The 13,293-nt window shown below is 35.3% G+C and overlaps 1 protein-coding gene across 1 annotated transcript; it reads right to left on the reverse strand.

Annotated features, from left to right (window-relative positions):
* Window positions 1–300: 300 nt before the first annotated feature.
* LOC110913196 (11-beta-hydroxysteroid dehydrogenase-like 5) lies at window positions 301–7,941 on the reverse strand. Its single transcript, XM_022158043.2, has 6 exons — window positions 7,644–7,941; window positions 3,244–3,436; window positions 2,465–2,550; window positions 2,237–2,368; window positions 1,522–1,686; window positions 301–701 (listed from the first exon to the last, which is right to left on the reverse strand). Exons 1-6 carry the CDS (start codon window positions 7,833–7,835, stop codon window positions 423–425), a joined length of 1,047 nt encoding a protein of 348 aa, XP_022013735.1. The 5' UTR covers window positions 7,836–7,941; the 3' UTR covers window positions 301–422.
* Window positions 7,942–13,293: the final 5,352 nt, after the last annotated feature.

Consider the following 13,293-nt stretch of genomic DNA (forward strand, 5'->3'; position numbering starts at 1 on the left):
AATTTCCTCGAGCAGGTGTCTCAAATGAACGGAAGCCTCACCCCTTTTAGATCCGAGGTTGTACATTTCTTAAAGAAAATCGACTCAAATGAACGACAAAACACCGATAACAAATGTACATGGGATAAAATATAAGCAGGTCCTAGAGTTTACAAAAATGATTCTAACAGGTATTCCAGCTAAAAATAATATGAAGGTTGCTACCCCTCTTTTATACCAGAGTTACTTGCCTTGGAAAAAAAATATACTAAAATGATAAGTCAAGCTCGTTACGACTTAATAGTTAATACGTCATGCAGCTACTTTTAAAGGTTGTAATACGATTCTTCAAAACAATACAAACAACTTGGTCACCAGTTATTCAAACCAAACATCGTACACAAACTCAAAACGTACAAGTACATAAAAACTACTTACAATGTTCATTCAACAAGTTCAATTCGAGGTGACGAGGTGTACATTCCTCTCGGTGGGGATGGTGATTCGGAAACAGGTTTTCCGGTACCAATAAAAGAAGTTGCCCTCGTACCTTGGGGTGATAAAAGCAGGCGGAAGGACCATGTTAATATGTCCGGTGCGAACACCCTGTAAAGAAGAAACACATCATACCATTTCGGGAACTTCACGTTTGCGTCGCCTTGCACAGCTGCAGATACGATCAACTTTGCAAACTCCTCCACTGGACTACCTGAAGCTTCAACCTTAATTGGATCATATGGAACAAAGACAATGTAAGTGTCTCTCAAAGGTTACGTAACGAGTCAAAACAAGTAATATTTAGCACGAGATAACACTGGTGGGTCAGCTTGCAAACATCTTTTTTTTTCCTTATCAAATAGGATTAACGAACCGGTATTATTAGCATCACAATTTAAATTTTAAGTAGGAACAAGTGGCGATATGAATTTGAACTAAATTTTGGTAGACCCATTACAAGAGGTGGTAAAATGGGTGGGTTGTATGCCCGTCTGAAAATACGAATAAAAAATATGCTTTTGGCCATGGGCGGAACTATAGTATTAGTAGCCGTAGCTCGGGCTACGGCTCAACCCCGTATTCGTAGTGTTATTTTCTATTTTATTTTTCAGTTTTATACAAAGGATACCCTTAAAAAATACGAGGATATCCCTAACCAAAAAATAAGATACTTGATTTTAGTAAAATCCAATTTTTCTTATAAGCCCAAACATTTTACAACACGAAAACTTGTAGAATAATTAAGCTCACATGATAAAATAAGCCCAAATTAACAATAATAGAATTGAAATGAGGCCCACAATATAATTGATAAAGTTAGACCAAGACCCAAAATAAAAAAAAAATTCGGGCTACCCCTAAATTAATGGGCTAGCTCCGCCACTGCTTTTGGCCTAACTCATTTATTACGTTTCCTTTTTAGCTATTTTCTTATTTTACCCGTTTCAAAGTTTATAAAGTATAACCCAAAGATTAACCAAACTCATAGTTATCAAGGATTTTGGTAATGAAAATAGGGGAATATTGAGTTCTTGACAGACTTACTTCTCTTTCTTCCTTCCATTGCATCTCCGCTCCTTCTTCTAGCATGAATTTTCCATGGGTCATCTCGGCACCAATCCAACCGTGTGTAGCAATAGTGATACCAACGTCACCATTCAATTCTAACCTCAACGTTTCGTAGAAGTTCACTAGAGCAGCTTTGGCTGCCTGGTCAAACAAACATTAGGATTAAAAAAAAGTCAACGGTCAAGACATGCTTAAACGGAAAAAGCAAAGAAAAGAAAGTTGATGTTATTGCACCAACACTCCTCGCTCGGGAAACAGATAGTTTCTAAATGACTAAATTATGTAACAATTTTCGTATTAGTGGATAATGTATGTTATGTTTCATTTGTAACATGTCAAATGCTTAAATAAATAAATGCCTTAAAAGGTGAGGTCAAATCGGTCGAAAATTGTAAATATGAATGCACACAACATCATAAATCATTTTAATTCACATAACTAGATTAGGCAGAAAGATCATTAGCTTTAGCTTAGTTTAAGGACTTGAATCATTTAAAAGGAATGATCATTTTGTAAATAATTTTTTTTTATATAATCATACTTAACACACCAATACCTAATTATTCATAACCCATAATTTTGAAAATAAAGTGTTGCGGGTCGGCTTAAAAAATACATGTTTACCAACCATCAACCGCTTTGACCTTTAATATGGCGCCTACGGTGGCCATGTTGATCCAAAGATACTCACGGAATATAAGCTCATCCTAGGGAGAGGTAACCAGTTCTCGACTGCTGCATTAACTACAATCCGACCTCGAGTCCGTCTCAGGTAAGGAATAGCCGCATAAGTAGGATACACGTTCCCCCAAAAATTAATATCCTGAAATTTAAGAAACGAGTCACACAAAACTCATCAACTAAGAGCCTATATTATGTGTTAAAATCACCCTAAATCCCTTTTGAGTTTTAAGTATACCATCAACATAGGGAAAACCGATGTATCATTTGCTTCCTCAAAGTAGAAGGTATGCCCTAAACTTGTCGTGTTTACGAGATGATCAACTGCAACAAAATAGTGTGTAAAAGTTCATAATTTTAGAACGCTAACATAACACATGACAAACATTACATTTCTTTCATTTCAATAAAGTCTTGGATCATTCCAAAAAAAAACCTTTAATCGATATTGATCAGTTGAAATATGCTGAACATCACATTCAAAGTTGAAAAGTACTTTGTTGGACTCTTAGATATCGAGCTTGAACTCTTTTTTAGGGTGTGTTGGATGTCATTATTAGACGTGATTAATGATTATGTGATGCTGAATAATCCTAATGAATCAAATGATCAACAACAACAAAACTAGTTCCAAACAATAGTGTTCGGATGTGCTTGTGTTTTTCAAGGTTGCAAATGTTAGATGGCTAAATTGTTTGGCAATTTATGATCACTTAAATGACCACAATGGCCACTTTTGTAGAGAAAGTAGAGGGTTTGTGAAATGAAAATACAAGTCTCAAAAGTTAGATCCTAAAAAGGGCAAATAAGGAATTTGTTTTTATTATCCTTGGATAATGAGATTTATTACATTTATGAAATTAACCCAAAACAAATTTTATAACATATAAGGATGCTATAAATAGATGATGACCATTCTATAAGATACAATTTGAGTCCGAAAAATAGTGTGGTAAGTGGTGGCATTTTGTTTATTTGCGGTTCTCTACATAAATGAAGGATTAGATAATTAATTACCTCGGCCAAAATAATTGATCGTCTCATTGATGAATCTCTTACAATCATCTTCTTTGACAACATCTGCAGCCATGATTAACACATCTGGTGCACCAAGTAATCTAGCATTCTCACTGATCCCATGCAGTCGTTGGTCCCTCCGTGCGACTAATACAAGATTTGCTTTCTTCTTAGCATATTCATATGCAATTTGCTGACAAGATCAAAAGGTTTCTACCCGTGGTTATTAATTTGTCAAAATCCCAACCTAATTTCTAGTGTTTTTCTACTCCAAGTATTATAATGACAACGGACAAATATTTATTCTAATTTGTTAAAATGTATTTTATTAGATAAACGAAAATAAACGAACAAACTTGTGTAAATAAACATACATGCAAAAATTTAAAAAGTTCCAGAAAAGTAACTGACCATAGATGCTTAGGTGTGTTTATGTTGCAAGCAATATTATGTTAAAAACTAGAGTTAAATGTCATTTAGTCCCTGTGGTTTGGGTGATTTTGCCAGTTTAGTCCAAAGGTTTCATTTTTCACCTGTGGGTCCAAAAAAGTTTCATTGTTGCCATTTTAGTCCACTGGGTTAACTTCATTCATTTATTCTGTTAATAAAATGAGGAGGGCAATTAAGTCTTTTTATATGGCCGAATTGCACTTCTAGTTAGCAGAATTACATATAAAATGACTGAATTGCCCTTCTCGCTAACAGAAAAAATAGATGAAGTTAACCCAGTGGACTAAAATGACTATGGTGAAATCTTTTTGGACCCACAGGCGAAAAATAAAACATTTGAACTAAACTGACAAAATAACCCAAATAACAGGGACTAAAATGCGTTAAAAACTATGATAAACAGTTTAAGTGCATGTTTGGCCAGCTCACGGAAGGTCAAAGTGGGTGACTTTGCCCGGACCCAAAATTTTAAAAATATTATTATTGGTCTATATGGTTCCCAATACCATAAAAAACTAAACTAATTTTAAAAGACCCAATTTGTTTGTTAAACAAATTTAGCCCAAATAAACACTTGTAGGGGCCTAAGTTTTTCAACTAGCACATTCCCCCGAATTCTTAGGGATTCCCATTAACAGCCCAGAGTATATACGTTATGCTTGCATGAAAAAGATAAAAATGAAAAAAAAAAATGTCTCCAAACTCTTTTTCTTTCTCCTAATTTTTGTTTTTGGAAAGTCTAAAATGGCACATGTGCTAGTGTACACGTATTTACACAACAATGTCATACTTTTTTAAAAATTGGTCTCAAAATAAATAGTACTAAAATTGAAACGTTATTGCGATTTTCAAAAAATTATTGATTCTGAAAACGGGTTTGTAGCTGGACAAACAGCAAGAAAGGCAGAATCAAAGAAAGTGGATATGCACGTGAAAATTTGCGCAGAGAACCAACATGTCTTTGCCATTTTGCCTTTGATACATTTGGCTCCCTGGCACCAGAAGCTATCAACTTTACTTTTTGACCAGGTCCAATGGGTCACCAAAGCAATTGTTCAGCCCATGCGAATGTTAGGGTTTGCAATTCAGAAATGGGTGGCGGAGCAGCTTGTTGTCCGTCTACCTTTGTTTTTATGTAACGTGACAAGTTTGTTATATTTATATACTATAAATTAGCAAGTTCCGAATGCATAAGGTGTTGTACCTTATGTTTTGGGTGGTTTTCAAAAGAAAATTGAAATTTTACTTTCAACCCAAATATTTGAATTTCTTGAAATTTTAACTTCACAAAATTTATTTTTTTTACTTGAAAACCAAAACTTTTCTTCTTTTACAATTTAAACCCAACTTTTTTTATATTTAACTTTGGTCCCCTATACTTTTCATCTTTCGCAGATTTTCGTTGTACGTTTTTGTACTAAATTTTGTGAGTTACCATGAATCAACGTGTGTGTGGTTCAACGTTTTTACGTTTCGTTCATAATTTTGCGAGGTAATACGGCATAATGTCCATGTGTAGTTCAAGATTTTATGTCTATTGTTTTTCATTTCATAGGTCCGTCGCAACACGTGGTCATTGATTGACTTTGTTATTTTTTTATATGTTCTATCTTTCCGTTTCTTACATTTTAAGCTCATAAAATTGATTTCTTTTTTACTTTTAACTCAAAAAAAGTTTAATTTTTGTAATTCAACTTCACAACTTTTTTACTTTCAACTTTGATCCCCTATACTTTTCATTATTCCCAAATTTTCGTTTTACGTTTCGTACTAAATTTTGCGAGTTAACACAACGCAACGTGTGTGTGTGATTCAACGTGTTTACGTTTCGTTCATAATTTTCCGAGTTAACATGGCGCAACATCCATGTGTTGTTCAATGATTTTATACCTATTTTTTCTCGGAAAAATTACAAGTTTTGTCCTTTATCTTAATACCACTTATCAGGCGGTGTCCTTTTTAATGAATTTTGACAAGTTTTGCTCTTTACAAGGAATTTTGTTGCATATTTTGTCCTTTAAGCTTAACCCAGTTAGACTTTCTTGTTAAATCTTGTCACCCAAGGGTATTTTAGTCTTTTTACCCATTTATTTCAAGAGTCAACCCTAAAATATTTTGTTTTCTTCTTTCAAATAATATTAAATAAATGGGTAAAAAGACTAAAATACCCTTGGGTGACAAGATTTAACAAGAAAATCTAACTGAGTTAGGCCTAAAGGACAAAACGTGCAACAAAATTCCTTGTAAAGGGCAAAACTTGTCAAAATTCGTTATAAAGGAAACCGCTCGATAAGTGGCATTAAGATAAAGGACAAAACTTGTAATTTTTCCTTTTTTCTCATTTGACAAACAAATAAAAGAAAAGAAAGACTATAGGGAAGAGAGAATTCAAGAGTCCTAGATCGACTTAGTTATTTTAAGTAAACGAACAAAAAAATTTGTTTGTGCTAGTTTTTAATTAACAAAGAGTTAAATGTCTGGTTGGTCCCTGTGGTTTGCAAATATTGTAGACTTTGTCCCAGTGGTTTACTAATTACAGAGTTGGTCCCAGTGGTTGCAAATTTTGCACTCGGATGAAAAAGAAAAGGTAGAAGAATATGTTGATTCATTCAAAGATTCCAGTACTTTCGAAAATGATCCTTTAGAGGAGTATTTGACTGATGTTAACAAAGTCAACCAGAGGTCAACTGGCTTGCGGAACTAGATATTGACTCCGTTATGTACCAAAAACGAAAACCACAATATGTGAGAATCGTAAGCAAGCAGATCCGTTGGCCCAGTGGTGGAGGTGTTCGTTGGTGATGGTGGGTGTTTTGGTGTTCGTGGGTGGAGGTGAGAAGTGGCAGATAGTGGCGGACCTAGAAATTTTTTCACAGGGGTGTGGAATATTTTTAAAAATTTTAGGCCCCAAGATATATAAGTAAAAAAATTGGTTCGTATCGGGTCGGTTCGAGTCGGGTCATGTAAAACAAAAGAACCTCAAACTAAATTTATATAATCATCAAAACATGTCAAACCTTGTTATAAACATAATTAAAACGCCGCCCTACGGGTTTTCATTTTTTAAAATCTATACAAAACATCATTTAAACCTACTTTCTTAAGCAACTCTTTCTCTATATAACATATACAACTATCACTTAAGTTCTCATCGCCAATCCGATTACTCAAGTTGGTCTTCACATTCTTCATCGCCGAATATGTAAGGGTTTTGGGCTTGTTTAGTTTATTTTAGTTTGAAATATTGTTGATTTGTTAGGTTTGTTTATTGAGCTAAGACTTAATAGTGGGCTAGTTAAAGGTATTGGGTATTTGGGTTTAGTTTTTTAGGTATTAAAAGTTATATAATTAGGTAGTATTTTAAAAAAAATAAGAGTTTACTAAAAAATTAAAATATAAATTGGTAACACTTTTTACCTAAGGGGTGCGGAAGGAAAATTCCAAGAGGTGCGGACGAAAAATTTCAAGGGGTGCGGACGGGATTTTCGACGGAACTTAGCACTAATTTTTTTCCCGGGGGTGCGCCCGCCCACCTTGGGCTAGCCTTAAGTCCGCCCTTGGTGGCAGAAGTGAGATGGTGGTGGTGGTGGGTGTTCGGGGGTGGAGATGAGATGCTGGTGGTGGGTGTTCAGTGGTTGTGGTTGTGCTCCTTGTTTGAGAAGAGAGACCTGTGAAAACTTATATAATTTGTTTTGTTGATAAGTAAGGGTATTTTGGTTATTTAACATGGATTTTACTGAAAAACTTAACAGATGTTAATAATAACGATCACCCGAGTGCAAAATTTACAACCAGTTGGGACCAAGTCTGTAATATTTACAAACCACATAGACCAACTAGTCATTTAACTCATTAACAAACAAGCAAACATAAACAGATTTCTCAAACATAAGCAGTCGATTCGTTTACAGTCCTATGAAATCGAACAAACAGGTGACATACGTACGTACCTCTCCGATTCCGGAAGAAGCGCCGGTGATAACCACAACTTTGTCATCCATAGATTCAGCAAAGAAGTGATAGTAAACCCTCTCACATGATTTGATGAAAGTAAGCGTCGGCCAAGCCAACGCTAGCATCACCAGACTTGCAGGTGGTACAACCCGATCAAGCACATAATTTATCATATGATTCATCACCATAATGTGTAATACTAACAGATTTCACAGACAGAGAATTGACGGTGTGGGATATACGATGAGGATATATATTCAAATGACAGCAACTTATGGTACTAGATTACTTGTGGTGGTCGGTGGAGGTGGCGATTGAGTTTGGTGTCATGGATGTAACGGACGCGTGTTTCGTTCTCAGGTACTTGTCTTGAAGAACAGTATGATGCTGATGCATGATGCCACCGCAACCAGTCTCTGGTCAATTTACGATTTCACCCTTGTGAGTTCTAGTTTACAATTTTTTTTCTAAACTTGTAAACGAAATAAATAAAGAAACACTCATAAATAAAGAAATATGAAAACACGTTTTAATACGTTTATTTATGTTTATGAACAGGGTTGGCTCGTTAGGGGTGCGGGACTGCGGGTTGGGACGGTACAAGACTCAAACCCTCTGAAGGCTTAAATCCTTTTAATTTTATATAAAATTTACGTCGTATAAGATAGAATATATATGCAGTGAATTGAGGAATAACATAAATCTGCTCTTGTACTAGTGGTTATTGTCTTTCTTCAACAACAAGAAGACAAGGGTTCTAATCTTGACGTCCCCAAATTCTTTATTTTGGCTTATTTTTTGGAATTTTTTTTGTTAGGAACATTTAATGCTTAATTTTGCCAACTTCATCTTTCCCTTTAATTAATAAATTACTTTCTAAACTTAGCTAAAAATAACTATTTAAATTACATCAACAAATTTTTAGTGATTGATAAATTTATATTAAATGGAGATTTTCAAATAGAGCCCAAATGTTTTATCTTGCACAGGGCCATTTTTTTTTTTTTTTTTGTAATTTTCGGATACGGCCCTGTTCATGAACGTCCGTTTAGGCTATGGGGTGTACTCTAACATCTAGAGTGTTAACAATGACATGACATGTTAACTAACATTGCAAACCACTCCCTCCTTGTGTTAAAGTGCATTAAAATGAGTTATGTATTAACATGTTAACCCAATGTTAAGAGATTTAATTAATTATTATTTTCTTTTTTAGACAAAAACCCAATGTTAAAGTGCATTAAATGAGTTATGTGTTAACATGTTAAACCATTTCCTTAGAGTGAGACAAAGTGAAATGAGGAAAAAAAGTTGATGTGTCACTTAGGTGGAGTTAAGTTAGGTTAAAGTATACCCAAAGGCCTTATGTTCGTTAACTTACGAACATTTATGTTGGGTGAATGTTCGTTTATGGTTTTTCAGTTATGTTCGTCTAAATTTTGTTTGTTTATGTTTGTTTACGTTCGTGAACTGTTCGAATAGGTTTTAAACGAGTGAACATGAACATGCTCATTTTCTTAATGAACAAATATGAACAAAAAAAACGGTTTGATTATATGTTCATGTTCATTCGGCTTGTTTACAGGCCTAAAAATCTAAGCAGGCGCATAATTGAATCTGAAATAATCGAATCGAAATGATCTGAGTTAAATGAGAAACTGATGATTTGAAAATAGCTTTTTATTAACTAATTATATGTTTGATTATGGTTATACGTGTAGAGGTTTGAAAATAGCTTTTTATTAACTAATGAATCGTACGATAGACTTTGAAACCATTCTTTGCATCTTTTTTTTCTATAAATAATGTGTTATATTTCAAAAAAGTTATGATTATTTTGTTATAGGTTAAAAAGATAGTTAGTACACCAAATATTACTTCTATTCTACTTTACATTAAATATCACAAAATACTTCTTTTGCTCCGATTTGAAGCTAAAAACTCCCCTTCAAAAGACATGTGTCTCTATCAAATAGTCTAGCTGCCTTCTACTTTGGCGCTCTTAGATACCCTTCTTGCAGTTGAACCCGATGTCCATGGTACCTCAACTTCTGCACTCTCTAGTGAGGTATATTTTAAACTGTTCAACTCCATCAGTAAAACTAGTTATATAGTTTTGAATAAAATGTAAGATGGTACCTACTGAACCCTTGTATTGGTTTGTTGGGGCGGGTCAAATAAGAATTGAATCGGCTAAAGGTCCGACCCATGACCCAACCAAAGGGATCATGTTTTAACCCAAGTGGGTGATGTAAAAGTTTATAAAAATTAACAATAAAGATTGTATTTTTTGTATTTAAACAAGTTGGCGTTGTCCGCGCGTTGCGACGGGTATTGATTATAAATGTTTTTAGTATCATCACCCTACACTAGGGCTGGCAATTTTACACGAATACACGAATACACGACACGAACCTACACGAAGTTAACAGGTATCGTGTATGGCCTTAACAGGTATCGTGTACCAAACAGGTAGACATGATATTACCTGTTAATTTTCGTGTATAAACAGTTAAATACCTGTTTACCTGTTAATACCCGTTAGTACACGATAAGAAATTAAATTAAATAAAACTCATCAGCCATGTGCGTGTGGGTTTCTTAATTCCTTTCTATTTTCATTCCTCATTCAATTAAAAAAAAAATAAAACCCTAAACTCACTTTGTAACTCTCAGATAGCATGCCGTGTTCGTATTTTTGTTCGTGTTAACAGGTATTAACAGGTAATTTTCGTGTATAACAGTCGAATAGTCATGTTAACATGTATTAACAGGTAATTTTCGTGTATATCGTGTCGTGTTCGTGTTCGTGTTTGAAAAAAAGGACACGATAAGTTATCGTGTCGTGTTCGTGTATCGGATTTCGTGTATCGTGTCTTATCGTGTCGTGTCTTATCGTGTACGGGTATACACGATATGCCAGCCCTACCCTACACTTTGCACAAATTCAAATTGTCCATCAAGTCCTAAATCAATTGGTTGAATACACCTTGGATACAATAAGATAAGAGTAGGGAATTTAGGTTTAAGCAACAAAAATCTAAACTCACCCATATAATATACAACGTCACAAAAAAAATTTCCCCCCACCTTTGAATCATTGTTCCGGTCTTGAAATCAAAATCACATGGAAATGAGTTCAGATTTTAGTTTTACGGCCAAATTCGTCCCGTGATAAGTCGATAACCATTTGTATGTCGTTTTCTGTCCTCTCTCTGCTTAATTCTCTTTCCCCTGCGCTCTACCTCACTTCTGTTCCGGCCCATTCCGGTATAAATTCGCCGAGATGTTTTAAGTCCTTTCTGATTCGCCAGCAAACACAATAGCGATTTCTCTCTCTCTCTCTTTTTTTTTTTTTTTTTTCATTTGATAACAATTTGAGATGTATATGCTGAAATCAATCTACAAAAACAACTAAAGGTTTTAATTGCAACAAACCCACCTGATTATAGAGAAGAACATGCAACAAAGATCAGATGTTAGATCAAGAAAACCCATGTGTTCAACAAAATTAAGACAACATAAGATTTACAAACGAAGTCCGGTTTATTAGTATCGTTGCAAGTGACGATAACAAACCGATTAAAGCCTCAAAGATTCAAACTTTATCTCCTTCGTTCCTCTCTCCACTCTGTAAAACTCTTCTCTCTCTTGAACCATTTCACATTAAATCACGACACCCCCGTCATTAAACTTCTTTTTCTTGTGTTCCATGTTGTAATCTGTTGGTGATTGTGTTTAAATCTCAACCACGTCCGTGTTAAAATTTGATGTCAACATGAATGATGATTTGGTTACGGTATTGTCAAAACTTGATAATCAAACACCTTTTATTATGCTGAATCAATTACAAGGACAGAATGAATCTGTCGGCACAGATTAACAACTAAACAAAGACAAAAAGATCTCCAGCCGGATGATCTAAAACAAGAGAAGATAAACAACCCTAGACTCACGAATAACTTGTGAGGATAGGGAAACTTGCGAGAGTAGTGAATGATGAGCAGGAAATGATGAAATGCTCCGATAAACCCACAGCACGAACCAATTGCCCAATATAAGGGGCCTTAGACCAGCTAGCACACAGCTGTCACAAACGGCTACAAGCCCAAAGACGGAGCCCAACTGCAAGGCTGCTACAAGCCCAGGAGAGCCGAGACAGGAGAGGAGCCCAAGATACACCAAACCTCACAAAACAAAGGATAACAAATGAGAATGATCAAAAAATGTAAAAGCATGAGAAAGCTAAAACCCGGCACATTTATACTGAAGCATATTAGTATTTGAACACCCCCCCCCCCTCAGTTTAAATGTGCAAACAAATTACAGAGCCCTAACGACTTACACATTTCAGCATGGTTTTTCGGAAGTAAGCCTTTTGTAAATACGTCCGCGAGCTGATATTCAGTCTTGACACCTTGGGTTTTGATGAGACCAGATGCAATTTTCTCCCTCAGGAAGAATAAGTCAATTTCGAAGTGTTTTGTTCTGTCGTGAAAGACAGGGTTAGCAGCAATAGATAGAGCTGCAGTATTATCGCATTTTAACACAACCGAAGTAGTTAAATCCACATGAAGTTCTCTTAAAATATTCAGAAGCCACAAAACTTCACACGTGGCACTGCACATTGATCTGTATTCGGCCTCAGCAGATGACCGAGAAACAACACTTTGTTTTTTGCTCTTCCATGAGACCAAGGATCCACCACGAAATATGCAAAACCCAGTGACAGACCTTCGGCTGTCCACACACTTAGCCCAGTCAGAATCTGCAAAAGCGGTTAGCTGAAAAGTGTTGCCTTTTGAAAACATGATCCCATTCCCAGGAGCACCTTTTAGGTACCTTAGAACTTTAAATGCAATTTGAGTATGAGCCTCAGTAGGCTTATGCATAAATTGAGACAAGTAGTGAACAGAATAAGCAATATCAGGCCTAGTGTGTGATAGGTAATAAGTTTACCTATCAGTTTTTGATATTGTGTGACATCAACAGGTTTGGTATTATTTAAGGTCAGATTGGTCAAAACATGATTTTGATCAATGGGACAACTATTGGGCTTACTTCCACTCATCCCATACTCGTTCAACAGATCCATACAGTACTTTCTTTGAGTAAGACACACACCATCAACAGTTTTTATCACTTCAATTCCCAGAAAAAATTTTAATAAACCGAGATCCTTTATTAAAAATTTAGTTTTCAAGAGATGTTTAACCTTATTTATTTCTTCTTCATTGTTTCCTGTTAACACAATATCGTCAACATAAACAAGAAGAACGATAAGCACAGAATTAGCAGACTTGATAAACAGGGAATGATCACATTTGGACTGATTAAAACCAATTTTAACCAGCACCTGAACCAGTCTTTCATTCCACATACGTGGAGCTTGTTTCAGACCGTATAAAGACTTGTTTAACTTACACACTTTACCTTGATTTTCAACACTTAAACCATCAGGCAACGACATATAGACTTCTTCTCTAAGGTTGCCATATAGAAAAGCATTGTTCACGTCAAGTTGATATAACGGCCAGTTATTCTGAACAGACATACTAATAACACACCTTACAGTAAGCATTTTAACAACGGGAGAAAATGTTTCCTCAAAATCTATTCCCTCCCGTTGATTAAATCCCTTCGCAA

Source organism: Helianthus annuus, chromosome 2, assembly GCF_002127325.2.
Source record: "Helianthus annuus cultivar XRQ/B chromosome 2, HanXRQr2.0-SUNRISE, whole genome shotgun sequence".
NCBI classification, from domain to species: Eukaryota; Viridiplantae; Streptophyta; class Magnoliopsida; order Asterales; family Asteraceae; genus Helianthus; species Helianthus annuus.

Bases quoted from the DNA above. Each gene is read 5' to 3' on its own strand.
- LOC110913196 (XM_022158043.2), bottom strand. From the start codon at position 7,835: ATGGTGATGAATCATATGATAAATTATGTGCTTGATCGGGTTGTACCA. The intron at 2,369-2,464 runs GTATACTTAAAA...CTTAAATTTCAG, and splicing joins CGGTTTTCCCTATGTTGATG to GATATTAATTTTTGGGGGAA. The intron at 1,687-2,236 runs GTGAGTATCTTT...TTGTTTGACCAG, and splicing joins CTAGGATGAGCTTATATTCC to GCAGCCAAAGCTGCTCTAGT.